The 17,705-nt window shown below is 47.3% G+C and overlaps 1 protein-coding gene across 5 annotated transcripts in view; it reads right to left on the bottom strand.

Moving 5' to 3' along the window:
• Nucleotides 1-984: 984 nt before the first annotated feature.
• LOC149307654 (zinc finger protein castor homolog 1-like) overlaps nucleotides 985-17,705 on the bottom strand; it is a 246,181-nt gene continuing 229,460 nt past the window's right edge. For 4 of the 5 annotated variants that reach the window (XM_089534169.1, XM_089534168.1, XM_089534171.1 and 1 more), the window contains 7 exons: nucleotides 16,833-17,168; nucleotides 15,834-16,032; nucleotides 15,493-15,664; nucleotides 10,701-10,849; nucleotides 8,856-9,090; nucleotides 7,964-8,269; nucleotides 985-6,721 (listed from right to left, as the gene is read on the bottom strand). In XM_089534169.1, the coding sequence (XP_089390295.1) occupies nucleotides 5,517-6,721; nucleotides 7,964-8,269; nucleotides 8,856-9,090; nucleotides 10,701-10,849; nucleotides 15,493-15,664; nucleotides 15,834-16,032; nucleotides 16,833-17,168 (2,602 nt within the window). In that variant the 3' untranslated portion in view covers nucleotides 985-5,516. The remainder of the gene's footprint in view (nucleotides 6,722-7,963; nucleotides 8,270-8,855; nucleotides 9,091-10,700; nucleotides 10,850-15,492; nucleotides 15,665-15,833; nucleotides 16,033-16,832; nucleotides 17,169-17,705) is intronic. The other variant, XM_089534172.1, reaches the window with a different exon arrangement.

Here is a 17,705-nt window from a genome sequence, read left to right as displayed (position 1 = left end):
ATTGGCACTGAGGTCTGGATTGGTGTTTATCTGATCAGTCAGGGCTCTTCAATTCTCAGTGTTGGCAAAAGGAGCACAAGAGACGTTTCTCATGCCTTTGTCTTCATGGCCAAAGACAGAAAAACACCCACAAAATTATGGCAGTGTGCAACATGAGTATAGCTGTTCAACCACAGACAGTGAGTAGCCTTGGTTAACTCTCGCTCTTCCAGCCCCAGAACATTGGTCGGCAAAATACCTTTGTTAGGTATTAGGCCCGAAGATGACAGGCCAAAATAAAGCTGCTTTGGGTCACTTTGGAGGTATACCGTTTAAATATCGCATGTGTCCTAAGAGGCCAGAAGCCGCACCAAAGTCCTAAGGACCAGAGCGCAGCTTTGGCACAGCTTCTGGCCTCTTAAGATGAGTACGTCATTTAAACAGCATACCTCCAAAGTGACCCAAAGCAGCTTTATTTTGGCCTCTCTGTATGGGCCCTTAGCCTTGTGTTGTCCTTCCTACAAGTGCAACATGTGCCATCTCTGCATCACATTAGCCCTGGCGTCAAATGCCTGCAATCGCAATGATACAATCTTAGTGACATGCGGCAGCCACTTGGCATGAAAGCAATTCTCTGACATAGATTTCAAGGCAAAGGTTGGCGTTTGGATGGGAGGAAGGGATGAGGTTTTCAGATGTGAATCCCAATGCAGATCTAGATCTGAGTGTCATGTAATAAATAGAACAGTTGTCCAGTTTGGGGGAGAAATAACAGTTTTCCAAGCCTGGTTACAGGACTAATGGACTCTCTTTCTAGCACTTAAAAGGTCTTCTTACCTTTCTTAGCCTTGTATTGGGCTGCAAGACCAAGCAAGCAAGAGCGAAATGACCTAAACGAATATAAAACCACGCCACGAACTTCCAAACGCATTTCAATACACGGCGAAAACAAGGATTTCTTTAGAGAACCATTTTAAAAACGGAGAGCTGGGCTCGGCTGGCTGTTGTTTTTTTTGTCTGTTTGTTTTGTTTTTCCAGTTTTTATTGAGTGAAAATGTCAAACCTTGCATCAGTCATGCAAAAAAGGAAAACAAAATTAATAATAATAATCAAATAAATAAAACACATATATTAAATTTCTAATAGCACTAAATTCAAGTGGAAAAATATTCAGTTCTCAATAATAACATAGGTGCCGAGGAGACCAAATTCAAGTAAAATCAGAGCACGCCGTTCTCCTGTTTTAGGATCATTTTCCTTTCCTTTTCACTTTCCGCGTTATTATTATCATCATCATCATCATCATCATCATCATCATCATTTTGTCTCAAAAAACCTATATATAGCTATATATCTATATATATAGGTATATACATATAGATATATACACACACATATATATATGTGCATACATATTATTATTTTTTTAATATTTATATTTATATATATATATACACACATACATATTTATAAAACATTAAAAAGAGCATTGGTAGTTCAAGCATCACTTCTTTTTTTTCTCCCTCCCCCCAAAAAAAAAAACACGGAAAGAAAGAGAAAAACGTATTTAGAAACGACGACAAAAGGAAAAAGTACACGTTTTAAAACCCAAAATGAGCTAGCAATGGCTTATAGTCCTAGTGTGCAATATGGATTTTACAAAAGGCTAGGGTCCTCCCTCGCAAGTCCTCTCTTTCTGTGTCTGTTTTCCTTTTTAAGATCTAGGGTCATTTAAAAAATGCTTTTTATCTTCCGTGGGGTTTTCCACTACTTTGAAATACGCTTTTAATACACATGGACTTTATATATACTGTATATATATTTAAATTTTTTGGTGGATCAAACTTTAAAAAACCTGCTTTTGGATCGTGAAGCCGTAGTTCAATGTTCAGATTTGACTACCCTTGGTTTGAAAACGTCTTCCCGCCCGTGTATCTCTGCGTTGCGTTTTCCGACGGCAGCCATGCCGATCGATTGTGATTTTTTAAAGACACGGCTTTAAAGTTGAGATAGATGTCCCTTAAGAGGAAGGCTTCGGACCGGACCAGCGTTTTGCAAGGTGCCAAAGCCGTGTGCCGTTTTCCGACCCCCTCGCCATCGCTCCCGCTTTGCAGCCCCTGCGAAGTGTCCCTGGTCCTGGATTTCCTTGGGATCTATCCATGGGATAGATGGGGATCTATCTTGGGTTTCCTTGGGATCTATCCCGATCCATGTGCCAAGGCACCCACAGCTACTCTGGGCATTGGGATAGTTCCTCCACTCTTACCCAGAGGATCTGTTTACCTAGACTTTCAACAACACTGAATTCTGACATGCCCAAAGGTCCCTTTTGTGACCAAACGGCGAAGGTTTTCAGAGCAGACGCAACGCCAGGTAAGGACCGTGTGGCATATTGCTTGAAGAATTAAAACTGAGCGTATTTCCTTAAATGCCTCCTTTAAGAACAAAACTGTTGGCTATCTGTAAAATTCATACGTCCATCATGGCATTTTGTCTTGCTCTGAACTCTTTTAAGCCTCTTCTAAAACCACCCTCTCTAACCCCCCCCAAAAACCATTAAGTGCTTCCGAATCAGAGTTATGTGTCGGATTGCTGTGGATTTAACATTCCTTTTGTATTTGGAGAAAAGTCCCTGTTTCATGACTTTTTTGTACATCGAAAAGAAATCGAATGCAGTGAAAGGGCGGAAAAGGAAAGGAGGATTTGCCAGGAGCTATTTAGGTGAATGAAGTTTTAACTGGAGCCGAAGGACAAAGGGATGGAAAAAACAGGGACCGTAAGCAAGGAGTCTTGGAAACCAACAGTGCTTAGTTTCAACCAGGGATTCCCAAACTCTGGCTGTTTTGGACTTTGGCTCCCACAATCCCAGACCTTTGGCCATGGGAGCTGAAGTCGAAAACATCTAGAAGGCCAGAGGTTGAAACTATGCCTGTTCAACTTCATGTCCTTTAGTAGCAACTGGGCCAAGATAGATCTAGCTGGGAGCTTCTATCGCCAGAATTCAAGACATACAAGAAATGGGGGTCACTGGATGCTTCCAAAGTAAATCTGGTGTTACAGGGACCCCATATTTATCTTCTAAAATACCCATATTACTGTCTCTTTCCCTTGCAGAGTTGTAGACCAAGTTTTCAAAAGCTTATACTACAACTTCCTTTGCTCAGTTAGTCTCAAAGGTGCCACAAGGTCCCTTTGCTTACTGATATTCCGGACTAAAACGGCTGTGTCTCTGAAGTCACCTATGGAAGAAGCCGGAGAAATGCGAGTCTACAAACACATATCCAATGGGCATATATGCCTCTGTTTTTGTTTCTGAGATCTTTTTCCTGCCTGATTGGAAGTCAAACTCATTCACAATTTTGGGGTGGGTTAATATTGAGAGTTGCTAAAACGAAGTCTCTGTTCTCTAGCTCTTTTGCTGCTTAGGAAATACTCTGTGCCAGTAACTGAGCCGGAAACTGAAGGGCCTGTTTCTGAGGGCAGCCTTGCTCTCTGGATACTCACAGAGTATCTGATCATGGTATGGCTCTCTTCTCTCTGTTCTGTATATATCTCTGTACATCTCTCTTAACAGTACCCTTTACAAGGTGAGGATACAATACACCTATTTTGTTTTTCTCCTGGACATTTCCTTTGCCGTTCCTTTTCCTTTTCTCTAGCCTTGCCGCTGAATCCCGTCTCGTCCATATTTGAGCTCTCAGATTCCTTGTCTGTGATCATTTGGGAGGAAAATGTTTAAAAGGAACACAAATAAAGCTCTGTCCACAGGACATGGGAGTCAGGGGCTTAGTTTTTGGTGGTGGCTTTTGTTATACATTAACATTTCTAAAGTCATACCACCAAATACTGGAAGCAAAGGATTGGGGTACTGGGGGGAGGTCGGTTTCCATAAAGCGAAACCCAGCTTTGGTTCCCTCCACTGAGGATCTACCAAGTCCCCCTGTTTGAGATGTGCCTGAATTTCTCACCCACTTGTACTGTGGAAGGATCTGCTTTGCAGCTGCTTTGACTGAGGATACCCAAATGGGTCTTAAGCTGGGATAACAGATCTCTCATGGCACTCCCCATCCAAAGTTCTTAGCTAAGAGACCCCAGAACATCCAGTGGAAGTATAGCAACCTTGCCACTTCACACTCCGACTTCAGCCTTCCTAAAATCCTGCTTTCCTAAAAACAGGCCAAGGCTGCAAACGGAGGAAGAGAATGGGACCGAAGGCTACAACTGCTTCCTCGCTGTCCCTTGCTAAGCTGCTCCCAAGTGCTACTATGCCTTGCTATGGGGTCCCGCCTCTGGTTGTCTTCCCCTTTCAATAGCAGCAAGAGGCGGAGGACATCCTGAGCATCTGTATCTCTCTCCTCCATCAGGCATCTCTCCGGGGCCTGGAAAGCAAGCAACTGGGCTTTTTCTGTGCAGTGGTGGGTTAGACCCAAGCCTCGCTCTTCCACAATTGGGGGGTCTTTTCCCCGCCACCCCACGGACACTTGTAACCACAGTCCGCTACTCAGAGCCCCACGCCACACGGGGAGCGCTCCTTACAGGCGGGAGCATTGCAATATAAATAAGTTCTTTTTCTTCTTTAAAAAAAGATTATTATTATTATTATTACCATTATTTAATAACAAAGAGGACCCAGAAGATCAGGAAAAACCCCACAACTGTTCCCCTTCCCAGCCCTGTTCAATTCATTAATGCTTCTGTATTTTTTACCCCCATTTTACAAAAACAACCCCCTCGAAAACTGACAATAAATACCCCGACCCCAACCATCCCAAGCTGCCTGAGACCCCCATTCCTCCTGTTCATTTGATAGAGGAGAAAGGAAGGGGGGGAAAAAGCCAAACAAACCTAGAAGTATGAGTGATACTGACACCCGATCCCCAACCCTGTTCCCCCCAGATGGCAAAGGACTTAGCTTGTGGGTTAAAGGAATCAAATCCTTGTTTGCAAATACGTACATACATGCACATGTATGGATGTATTTGTCGTCAGCATTGTGATCATCCCTAATAATTCACCATTGGATACTAGCTGCCCCCTCTCCCTGAGAATGGGAGGAGTGTTAAAAGGACAAATGAAAACAAGGAAATAAAAGAGAAGGGGGGAAAGAAAACCCAAACTCCACTCCCCCCAACCCCCGGATGAAGAGGTTTGGGAAGGCGGAGGGGGAACGGTTGCCCTTGTGGTGAGCACATCCCGCCAGGAGGAGAAGAGTGGCTTCTCCAAGGCCCGACCCATCTGCCACCCTGTAAACATGTGTGTCCCAACAGACGGGTCCCTCTGCCCCGCTCCCTCTCCTCGCGGCACCAGGCTCTCTCTCGGATCTTTCCTTTTTTGCATGGTCCAAGGACTTGCGCCTTTCCTCTTTTACCTTGTGCACTTTCTGGGCTGGAGTCGGACAGGTTTTGTTTTGCCGCTTGCCGTTCCTAGCATTTGTTCTTGCTTCCCGTAATGGGGGTCCTCTCAGTAACTCAGTTTATTGTCAATTTGTTTTTGTTTTTAAAAAAGACGAAAACCCTGCTGCTGCTGCTGTCTGTCGGTTAAGGGGAGGCCTCCTGGGGGACAGCGCCTGGGCCTTGCTCACCGGGAGGCCTGGAAGCATCGCAGTGGTCTGCAGAAGGGGAGCCCATCTCCCCCAGTTCCCTCATGTCTTTAGTAGGCAGGCCTTCTGCATCAGGAAGCGACTCTTCAGAATCTGTGTTCAGATCCTCCTCTTCCTCTTCCTCCTCGTCATCATCGTCGTCGTCATCTTCCTCCTCATCTTCCTCGTTCATTTCCTCCTCCTCGTCATCCTCGTCGTGAGAGGAGTCTTCCTCATCCTCCATGTTGCCACAGCTGGCCGGTAGCCGCTCGCTCTCCGAAGGGGCTGCCCCTTCTCTGGCGGGGGGCACAGTGCCACCCGCTGCCTCCGGCTGCTTCTGACTGAGGTCCAAGGAGTCATTGAGTCCCACCCCGGCAGCGTTCTGCAGAAAGAAGAGGGAGCTGTTTGCATCGGTGCTGAGGTTGAGAGAGCTGTCCAGGTTGACGGAGGCATTCTGTGTCGCCTCATACTCCAGTGTGGAGTGGGGGAGGCCCTCGGGGCCCGGAGAGATGGCCGGCAGCTCTCCGCGCTCCTGCTTCTCGTGCTTGCGCTTGTGCGAGTCCATTTGGGACATGCCCACCACCGTGTGCTTGCAGCCCGGGTAGGTGCAGTGGAAGTGGGAGCACTTGAGCTTGTACTTGCAGTCGGGCACTTCACAGTCCACGCTGGAGCTGAACTGGCAGAAACCAGCGGCGCTAATGACGTCCTGCTTGCCGTGGTGTTTGCGGTGGGCCGTCACCTTGGTGCTGTCAGTGCAGCGGAAGCCGCAGCGCAGGCAATGGAAGTGGGTGCTGTTGCCTGAGAACTGGCAGTCGGGGAAATTGCAGCTAAGGGAGGACTTGAAGCGCTTGAAGTCATCCAAGACCAGGTTGTCGACCCGGTCGTGGTGCTGGGCGTGCTTGTACATGTGGGTGCGGCCGCAGAACTTGTAGCCGCAGTTCTCCCGGGTGCAGTGGTAGTGGGTGACCTTTAGGGAGAACTGGCAGCTGGGGTCCTTGCAGTCCTCGTAGAGGTCGTACCGCCGGAAGCCCTCCAGCATCATCCCTTCGTCCAACATCTTGCGGGAGGATGCTGTTTTGCGTCGCTTGCCGAAGGGGGACATGTCCTCGATGATCCAGAAGCGCTTCTTTGCTCCTGCAGCTGTCGGCATGGTGATGGTGTTCCCTGAGGAATAAGAAAGCCCGGGAAAGAGTTTAAAATTGGATTCTGATTGAAGTGTGGATATGGGATTGAGGTGCGGATATGTGAATGAAGTGTGGATATCTGGATATGTGAGTGAAGTGTGGATATGTGAATAAATGTGAATATATGTAGAAATTTGAATGATGTGTGGATATGGATATCAATCACATATTCTATCAATCAATCAAATATTCTATCAATCACATATTCTATGAATCACATATTCAATCTATCAATTGATCAATCAATTGAATATTCTATTTTTCTCTTTAAAAAAACACATTGTCTCCCCCTTCATCCCTCTGCCTTATTCCCCAGCTTCTCCCTCCGTCCCCAGCTTCCTCCTTCTCCCTCCGTTTCCCGGTTTCCTCCACTAACACATGTTAGTGATAGAGTTGTGCAATCACAACCTGCATTATTGCTGTTGTGTGCAACTCCACTTCAGCAAGATGTGTTTACTGGGCTATGCCAGATCGTTTGCCCAGACAACCATTAGCTGAATCCGACTAGCTTCATTTCTGAGGCTCACAGGTGTGCCACATTCAGACAACTCTTTAATGAGTGAGCAGTTTTTAGATAAGGCTATTAATCTCATCACTTTATCTGCTACAGCAATGTAACATACTGCATAGACTCATGTATAAGTCTAGAAATTTTAGTCAAAAAATTGACCCAAAGAACCTAGGTCGTCCTATCCATGGGTTAATGTGAGCATGTTAACCCTTACCAAAAAAGGAACCATCACCCCCTTCTCTGAGTAGAGTGGCAAAAGATGAGAGCATAGTCCATACTGGAGAAACCTAAAAGAAGCACCAACCAACTGTACTTTCTCCACTGTGGCACAGTTTCTGGCTGGAAAGTGGTGGCAGGAGTTTCCTCCTTATCCATCTAGCCTTTAAACATTTATGCCTGCTGGGATTTTATAAGTCCTTTGGCATTCTTTACATCCATTGTTAGATGCCCCCATGTTTGATTCTCGACTTATCTATGGGTCATAAAATACATAATTTTGGCCTCCAAACCTGCACTCGACTTACACATGAGGCTGACTTATAGTCGCATAAATGTCTTTTATGAACCCATTACTTTTATGGCAAACCAACAGTTTGGTGTTCAAAAAGGCATGTGCCTCAATTTTGACATAGTGGGGGATGTAGGGAGGGACCAACTTGGGGACAGAGAGTGAGGGCTAACCGTGAGAGAAAGTGTAGAAGCGTTTTTTACCTGCCGCATCCTGAACTAGAGGGACATCGCTTTTGACTGGAGTTGGAGTGGCAATGATGGGTGAGAACCCAGTTGAGCTGGCTGTGGGCAAGACAATGCCTCTGCTGGATCCCAGAGTGGCACTTAGCAGAGAGTATGAGACACAAGATGGAGAGAAGAGGTACGGGAGGGAAGGAAGGGGAGCCCGGAGCAGGGCTTGTGAGAAAGATGGAGGCAGAGGTGGCGGTTGTGGCGCACTGTGGGCAACGTCATCACCAGCAGCGGCAGCAGAAGGAAGAGGAGGAGGAGGAGCAGCAGCCAGGCAGCCTGGAGAAATGTGGAAAGAAAAAAATAGCAGGGGGAAAAAAAGAACAGAACAAAAATAGGGAAACAAAAGAAAAGAAAAAACAAACAGAACCCAAATGAGAACCCAAGAGTGTAAGCGATACAATGAAAATGGAGAGCACATCCATACATACAAGAACAGAACCGTAAAGAGAAGAAAATGGAGGGTTGCGTGATGAACAGCGACGCCGGTTGGAAAAGTGGCCACCAAAGGCAAGGAGGCGGGCAAGCGGAGGTGGAGACCTCCAAGTGCGGAAAGAGGGATGCTGTGAGCTCTGTCCCCACGTTGTTTTGTGAAAAGGATGGAGGGGCCAGGAGCACAGTTTAAATAAGGGGCTCTGGGAACGACTGCTTCACCAGCCCTTTGGGTCGCTCTACTCTCCCTTGGCTTCTCAAGGACTTGCAAAGAAGCGTTTCCATCTTGCTAGAATGTGGGCCACTGTGCTATCGCATTTGCTGGCCATAGGCAAGAGTTGCAAAATTTGGCCCAGGATTGAGGGGTGAGATGTTAGGCCTCTTGGAAACAGACGTTATCACTAATAGATGGCTTATCGGTGCTGCTGCTTACCTGTGGAAGTGCTTTCGTTGCCCACTGGCGTGCTGGAACAGCTGCGGTCCATGTTGGAGGACTCTGAGGAGATGCCGCCAGGGCTGCAGCCCGTATAGTCCATATACTCATCTGTCTCAGTATCCATCAGGCTCTGGGGGCCCTGGAAGGAAGCAGGAGTCCCTGAGGAGGCTGGGCTGGGTGCCAGGCTGCTGACTTGTGGGAGGTTTTCAGTCCTTGGACCATGTCCTATAACCTGAAAGAGGAAAGTTGGCAAGATGAGCACAGGAGCTGGGGGACCCAAGTGGCCATCTCGTTGGCGCATATGCTATTTCCCTCCCAATGCTGCTCTTTTGGTTGAGCCCTTGGCCATATTGGCTTGGCAGCACAGATGGCACCTGGTCTGGGGCTTTCAGGGTGTTAATCTTGGCTTGGAACTCCTATTGAGTCTGTACAGCTAACACTGTCATAGCACAGGAGTATTAATCCTGGCCTAGGACCTGGCTTGCAGGCGGGACTCATAAAATTTAGTAGCTGGGAGCGCTGGTGGTGGCCTTTTAGCAGGTGGATTAAGGCGCACTTGGAGGAAGAGTGTGCATGCACGCTTACACTCTGTTCACCTAGGAGGTGCTCCTGCATGCTGTGTCATCTCAGGCGTAGGCAAATGCAAATGCCCTGAGGATACAGCTTTATGAGCTCTCAAGCTGTTCAAGAACCTGTGTACCTGCAGGCCAGGTAAACTTAGGCATTCACCTGAGGCTGCAGATTCTGGATACAATGGAAGGGTAGTAAATGGTTTAACTGTTTTGCTATTGTGTATTTATTGTCAGGGATGAGTAGGGGAACTAGTGAGATTTTATGTTTCATGTACCACACTAAATTGGCTGTTTTTAGGTATTACGTATCTTGACTTAGGTCAAGGAGGGGGCATTTGCTGCCCAGCCTTGGGCTCATGCATTGATAATATGAGGCCCATTTCTTGTATCACCTTTTCTAACACAACTCAAGTGATTCTGCACAGCTCTGCAGAGGAATTCAGTGTTGAATCTCAGTATTACTTGTGTATCGTACGAGAAAGAAACTGTGACCAGGAGCTGTTAGGAATTTCAGTGGTTTGTTTGTGTATCTTTCTCTGGAAAATCCACATTGCCCTTAAAATTCCAGTGTAACATTTTCTACATGTGCAGCGGATGACTGAAAGTGTCAAAAGAGGGGGATAGTCCTCCCCCCAATTTTTAACTGTAGTCTGTGGCTTATTAATTGCACTAGGAGTGATTAAAAGTGACATTAGATAAGCTATGACTTCCTATTCTCCTCACCACACAAGGATACTTGCATTGGGAAAATGTTTCAGCAAGGGAAGGGTCTCAGCTCAGGGAAAGATTGCTTGCTTTGCATGCAGCAGACCCCCGTTTTCATCATTAGAATTGAGAAAGACCCCGCTCTGAAATCCTGGTGAACCATTACCTGTCAATATTGACTATATTTCACTAGCTGATCAGTGTTATGACTCAAGAGAAGATAGTTTTCTATGTTTGAAGGCCACAGTTCCCAAACTTGAGTTTCCAGATGTTACTGGACTTCAACTCCTGGAGGCTCCAGTCCATATTCCTAATGGTTACTGATTCTGGCCATTGTTGGCCAACAACATCTGGAGACCAAGGTTGAAACCACCTATCTTAAAGGAAGGACCACAGCCTTCTTTGCATGCTGATTGTCCCAGGTTCACATTTCCACTATCTCCCAGTAAAGAGCTGGGGCCAGTCTGATCTGACTAGGTGTAAGACAGTTTTCTGTGTTGCAAAGTGGTGTCCTTCAAGGAAAACACGAGACAAAAGTCTTGTTTAGAGTGTTAGAAGAAGTCACCTGAGTGGGAACCCGGTCAAAGTTTTTCCCCAGCATTCTGCGCATGTGTTTCCGGGCGTGGGACGTCATCTGGTGCTTCAGCAGGAAGGAGAACTGGCAGCCCTCCCGGATGCAATGGAAATGGCTGTTGACTTGGTTGTACTTGCAACCTGGGAGGGGAGAATGCAAAACAGATGCCAACCTCATCAGCTAACAATGGCTGGGAGTTAGCAACAGATGCGCTCCAGGCAAGGGGCTTAGATTTCGGCAGCGAACGGGAGCAACGGACCACTGCCGGTTCTGCTTCTGCATCCCCAAACTTATTATGCAAGTGGTAAATGGCAACCGGGGGACCTCAATGCGTCTCCGAAAGCAGGGGCTACACGGGGAATGTGGCTACAAAGTAGTCACAAGTGCGTAACTCTAGGTTACGCATTTGTAACTGCCCAACAGGATTCTATTTTAAAGTACAAGTTTATCATTACAAAGAAAATCTCAGATGCCCTCTCACACGCAGGAAAGAATAGTCCCTCGGGTACCGGCTACCCAATATTTATTTATAAGATTTATTAGTTGCCACACAGCAAATGGCTCTCAGGGAAACCGACAGTAAAAGCACAAATAAAATCCAAAATCCATATACATCAAATCAGAAGTGGCACAATAAATAAATCGGTTTAAAGCAGCACGGGCCAAAACAATGGGCACCAGAAGGAGATCTAAAAGGATCAGGAAGCTAAAACTGTTGGGAAAAAAGGTAACGGCATGCGGAGTATTTCAAAGGCCGGTGCTTTTCTGGTCTGGAGCGACTGATTTCCCTCGATGGGAGATTTGTGTAAATGTAATAAATCAATTAACTGGTTCAGTTAAGAGCACAGTCTGACTAATTTACTGAGATTTCTTTAATCTTTTGAAATTCTTCATCCCAGGTATAACTTCTCTCGCAAATCCCTTTGCTTTGGGGATTATGGAATATTTGCCACACTTTAAAACTGATCCGTCTGACCACCCTGCGATGGAAACGTCAATCTCTTTGAGGGGGTTGGAGGAACTTCCCTGTCCAGCTCAACGGTTGGAGCGGACGCAGGCGCTCAATGCCAATCATTGCCTCATGCGTCTGGCGTGCAACATTAGCGGTTGATGCTCTTGAGTAACAGGATGCACACAAACACATAACTAAAAGGGGGTCCCATTCCTGCCTTTCCATCTTGGCCAAGCCAGTCTGTGAATGGAGCAAACCGTCCGTTCTTAACAATGCCACATGCTGTTCTACATCCCCTGCCACATTGGTATTCGCTCTTGGGGACCTTCCTCCTCTGCCCCATGACAACCAACCCACCCCATAGAAAAACCTCTCCTGGCCAGCACTGCCTCCCCGCCTCCTCCGTCCCTTTTCTCTCATGCCACCGTTCTGTTCTTTTCTCTGCAGGGAGAACAAACTGTGCTGGCGGGGCTGAAACTCTATCAGCGAAAGGCAGGTGAAGGCTTGTCCGTTGCTGGGGCAGCCGTGTGTCACGTATCATCGCTGCGCTTTGTCGGGCCCCAGCCGTCCCCTGGAACGCCACAGGTTGAGCAAACAGCGGCAACTGCCAAGCCTCCCAACATCCGTAAGCCAAGACCCAGGTAAGGGGCAGCCGCACAGTGTTGCTCCCTGTTGCCCAGGCTACCACCGGTGACTTGCTGCCTCTCTGACATAAATTCTTTATGAAATAAAAAACGAAGAAGGCCGCTTTGCCTCCTCTTTCCACCTTGGGTGCTTTTCGTTTTTGTTGCTGCTGTGTGCGTGGGCTATTTTTATCCCCCCCGACAATAGAACAAGCCATGTTAAGGGGCAAAGGGAGCCAGACACACAAATAAGGCCTCGGGTGGTTTGTTCTCAGGCATCTAGTGACCACTTGGTGCCTGGACAAGGTGCGCCTAAAATGCTTTTGGGAACAGAGGAATCAATACAGCCAAGGGAGGAAGAGGAGCTGCCCGAGAGGGAATCCCAAATGGGCTCATTTTTGGTAGGGAGAAAAATGGGTGAGTTGTCAAATTTCACTCGTGACTCTTCATGACCAAAGAAGCTCACTGAACAGCTTGAGGTCTGCTACTTACAAAACCCTCTTGTCGGTAGCCAGGAGCAACATTCCCGGGGTTGCCTTTGGCTGAACTCACATGGCTCCTGCTCACTTCTAGGAAACCTCAGGAGCAGCCAATTTAGACCCCTCTCCTCCATAGTTATCCTTACATTCCCTCTACTGTTAATACTTGCTCCTTGAGAGATCTACACATCACATTTCAAGTTTCCCCTAGTCCCTGTCTTTAAACTTCCACCAGCACCTCCTTCCCATTCTTCCAGCTGACTGTACTCTGCGCACTGTCCCTTAAGCTAGCAAGGCCTATTGTTTGTGTCTCTCGGGACTGCTACCTTCCTAAGCATCCCAGAGAGGCACCTTGTTCCTCAATCCTTCTCAGCCATTCAGTCCTCTTCTTACCTCACCTCTCTTGCATATATCTCACCCACACTCAGCATCTGGCAGTCCATGACTGGATCTGGCACTTCAGTGGAAGCGGCAGGCCAGGAATGGGGAATGTGGTGCTGTCCAGGTTTTGTTGGACTGCAACTCATACTGACCATCATCTCGGCTACGCTGGCTGGGGCTTGAGGGAATCTGGCAATAGTCCCCAACCACAGCTGGCGGACTAGAAATGGTTGCTTGAGGTGAAGTAGCAATTGGCACCCCCCACCTTCCAGCACATGGACAGGTAGTCCATGTTATTTTGATATTTAAGGCAGAAAATCCAGCAAGCACCTTTTGTCTAGCCTTGGGTGTAAAGTGATAGTAGTAGTAGCAGCAGCACATTAAATAAACATTACCCTTTCATGACAACCCAAACCAACTCAGACTAATGGGGCTAATCCTACAATTAGGTGCTGGGCAGAGTCTGCCTACTTTCCATGCTCCGTGGGACACAACATGTACCTCAATGGAACTCAGTAACAGTTAAGTCAGAGGTCCTTAAATCCAGGCGGCCAAGACAACCCCTGGTGCTGGGTCGGTGGGTGGGGAAGAACCCATTGAGTAGGTTGGTGAAGAAAGACAGGGGAGCGGTTTCTACACGCCTGTCTCCTCCAATCTATGCCTTTCTCTCCAGAGCTGGCTTAGGGAAGTTGGAGTCTAGCACATCTGGAGGGTGCCAGGTTGGGGAAGGGAGATATATGAACTCTTACAACACACATACACACACACAAACGCCCCTGTGAACAAAGATGACCGAATCAGCAGTGCAGTCCAGGGATGATCAGGGTTTGCTTTAGCAAGGGACCTGCGTGATCCAAAAGGTTGCTACCTCTGGCACTGTGGGCAGAGGCAGCAACCCTTCAGGACTGCTGATCAGTTCCACTGTGGAAAGGCTGCCTTTCTCGTAACCGCTGGAGGCTCTGGAGGAGGGAGGGGTGGGTGGGTGGGAGAGGTGTTTACGATTTCATAATTGCTTTGGCAGGGCCCTAATAAGTTTGGCAAACGAAGCCGCCAGCCACACACCCCTCTCTGTGCCGTCTATCAGGCCCTTTGATGCGCCGCCGCTTGGCTAGGCAGTTGGCATGGAACGAGGCAACGATGTACCCGCCTCCAGCGCTGAAGCTGCAATAGGTGCCAGGAAAAAGGTGGGGTAATCTCGAGAACAAGAGATTTTTCTTCTTCGTCTCCCCACCCACCTGCATCACCACCAGTGGGAAATATTTACCCTTTGGCTTTCGCTATTCAGGTCTGGGAATGAATACCAAAAGGCCTGTGCCCTCAAGCCCAGCGGAATTGGGTAAAAAGGAATGACTGGGAGATTTCAACAATATCTTTTTTTTTCTCACGCCCAAATAGTGAATATGATCAGAGCTGGTATCTGCCCACCCTGCCTGCCTCCTGGTTGAAGAGAGCTGATCATCTTGATATTCTGTTTTAGGAGACAGAATATCAGGCTTGGATATGGTGGTGTCAACAACGCAGACCAGTGGTCCCTAAACTGTGCCCTTTAAGAGATGTTGGACTTCAGCTCCCTGAAGCCTCAGCCATGTTGGCCAATAGTGTGGGATTCTGGGAGGTGAAGTCCAGAATCCCTTAAAGGGCACAGTTTGGGGACCACTGATGTAGAGTGGTCTTTAATCAAAAGATACTTAACTATAGGTATATAGTGTATTTTGTATTTTTGATTCCTTTGTTTTGTAATCCGCCTTGATTCCGCAAGGAAAAGGCGGAATATAATATAAATGAAACGTATTAAGTATATACGGTACATACATTCAAATCTCCACTTGGCCACGTTCCTTACATTAACCAAATTTTCAGGGTTGTTGGATGGAGCAAATGGTGGGGTTGGGGAAAGAACATGTTGCCCTGAACAACATGGAGGAAAGGTAGGCTAGAAAGGTAGGCCTGAGAAACAGAACCTGGCTATTTCTTTGCTTGCTACACCGTCCAAAGTCCCTACAAAAAGCCATCTGTCGATTTGTAACTCAACAGACTTTTAGAGACCTGCCATATGTCTTCTATGTGGAAAATGGATCCTGTAAAGAAGGATGGCTACACAGGAGACCCCTCCCCAACAATTCTGGAAGAAGAGATTGTGTCCCTCTGCCATTACTAGGCATGTCCAGGAGCACGTCCCCATGTACTCTTACCTACCTGGGAGCAATCTGTTTGGGACACCAACATATACTGTCCAGGGAGTGCAATGTTGTTTTTGGGTATTTTTTGGGGAGGAGAAGGAAATGATCACTCGGTGTTAAGAGCCTACCTGCAGCCCACCACCAAGTTACACCTGGTCAGAGGCTTACCTAGTCTGCCGCACTCTTCCCGCTTGGTGAAGTACTTGAAGCCGTTGGCTGCCCTCCTCTCTGCCTTCTCATGCTTCTTCACATGCCAGGGGAGCTTGGTGGTGATGTTGGTCACAAAAAAGCAGCCAGGACGAAGGCAGTGGTAATGCCCTCGCATGCGGAACTCACAGTGCTGGAACGGAAAGTTGGGGGTCAGTGAGTCCCATCATTGTGACAGGTGGCACACTCACCATTTAGTTTTCCCACCTCGATTTCTGATCTGCTGTCCTGCCCTCTTTTCTCATTCCCTCTCTCTTCGCCCCAGACTGACATGATGCCGATGCCCCTGTTTTTGCCCTCACCTGGTTTGGACAGAGACACTGCAGGGAGTAATACGCAAACTGGTCTCGGACATTCATCAGGTTGTTGTTGGGGTTGATGTGGTCGAGGCAGTGGGATTCTGCTTTCCCAGAGGTTTTGCACACATACTTGCAGTTCCCAAAGAGACAGTGGAAGTGGAACTTGTTGGCATACTTGCAATCTGTTGCCAGACAGGGATCGCTGGGGAAATGAGGAGGGGAAAAAGAGGCAAAGTCAGTCTCTCTAGCCAGGTCCTGCTCCTCTTCCCTTCATTTTAATAGTTCTCACTGGAGAGCTGGGCCCTGGCATGAGGAGCGGCTATTGGACAAATGCAGGCAGTCTGGAAATTTAGGTAAAAAACCTGACCCCAAAAACCTGAGTCGACTTATCCATGGGTCAATGTAAGTGCTGTATCTTAACTCTTATTTAAAAGAAGTAACCATAATCTCCTGGTGGGAAGCAAGAGTATCATATGTGAAGCACCAACCCCCTCTACCCTCTCATCCATCCAGTCTTAAGAGTAAACACAAAGAGTTATGTCTGATGGAATTTTGTAAGTTCTTTAACATTGTTTTGCTCATCATTTAGGAAAGCGGTGCCCAAACTGTGCCCTTTAAGAGATTTTGGACATCAGCTCCCAGAAGCCTCAACCATGTTGGCTAACAGTCCAAAATCTCTTAAAAAGCACCATTTGGGGAACACTGCTTTAGATCCTTTGCTACGTGCCCCTAGATTTTATCCTCGACTTATCCATGGGTCATAGCAAAATCCATAATTTTGGCCCCAAAACCTTCCCTCGACTTATACATGAGGTCAACTTATAGTCGAGTATATATGGTAGGTTTCTGATGGTGGAAGTGTGTGGCATCCGAGGGGCCTAATGTGAACCCAAAGTTTCCCACATTTGACCCCCACCTTAAAGCCAAGAAAGAAAGAGATAGCGAGAACATATAAACATTGCTATTTTCCTGCCAGCAAAGAGTACCCAGTAAACCACTCACTTCTCCTGGAACTGGAGAAACCCGGGTTTGACCTGAGGCTTGGCGTTCTCCAGGGACGTGGTTGCCAAGGGGGACGTGGCCAGGTTAGGCACTGAAGCAGGGAGCTGAGACATGGTGGAAGCCAGTTGTTTCCAGGCAAGGAGCGTGGGCGCCGAGGGGACGGTCACCGGATTCGGAGTGGGCAGATCCGGGCCAGGGGCGTTCGCCAGGGCGGCGGCAGCAGCAGAAGATGTGGGTGGAGATGAAGGGGCTAAGGAAGTCTTGGTCTCCGCGGTGGTTGGGAAAGAGAGTTCGGAGTTCCCTTTCACGGCACCACCGTCGGTCCGGAAGTGGAAACTAGCGGCAGAAGGAAAGAGGGAGAGAGAATGTATGCATTGATTTAATATTAGGCAACATCACTAGGTCAATTCTTATGCCCTTCATTAGGCAACATCACTGCACTCACTCTTATGCCCTTCATATCTGAAAGCAGATGTGCAGCCATCCATCTATCTCTCGTTCCAAATAAGGCTCGGCTCAGGCTCTTAATGGTGGAGGGTAGGACATAACTGACCCAAAAAACTTGAGTTGACTTATCCATGGGTTAATATAAGTACTGTATCTTATCTCTTATTTAAAAGAAGGAACCATCTCCTGGTAGGAAGCATGAGCATAATATGTGAAGCAGGTGCTTACTTGGTTTTGGGAAGAGTTTTTGACTATCATATTATTCTTCCTTTTTTGAATATTAATTTTAACTTAAAAAAATACAAGTTGTGTTTGTGTACAGTTATCCACAAAAAATGCCTCATTTGTTTCTCAAAGAGACAAAGGTACTGGTGCTTTTTGATATTATACAACCTCTGAGATGGCTTAAATTACCCCCCTCTCCCT

The sequence above is a fragment of the Sceloporus occidentalis genome, unplaced genomic scaffold (assembly GCF_023333645.1).
Source record: "Sceloporus occidentalis isolate IW3139 unplaced genomic scaffold, rSceOcc1.0.p SCAF_8, whole genome shotgun sequence".
In the NCBI taxonomy this organism is placed as follows: Eukaryota; Metazoa; Chordata; class Lepidosauria; order Squamata; family Phrynosomatidae; genus Sceloporus; species Sceloporus occidentalis.
This window is presented reverse-complemented; position numbering and strand designations above follow the sequence as displayed.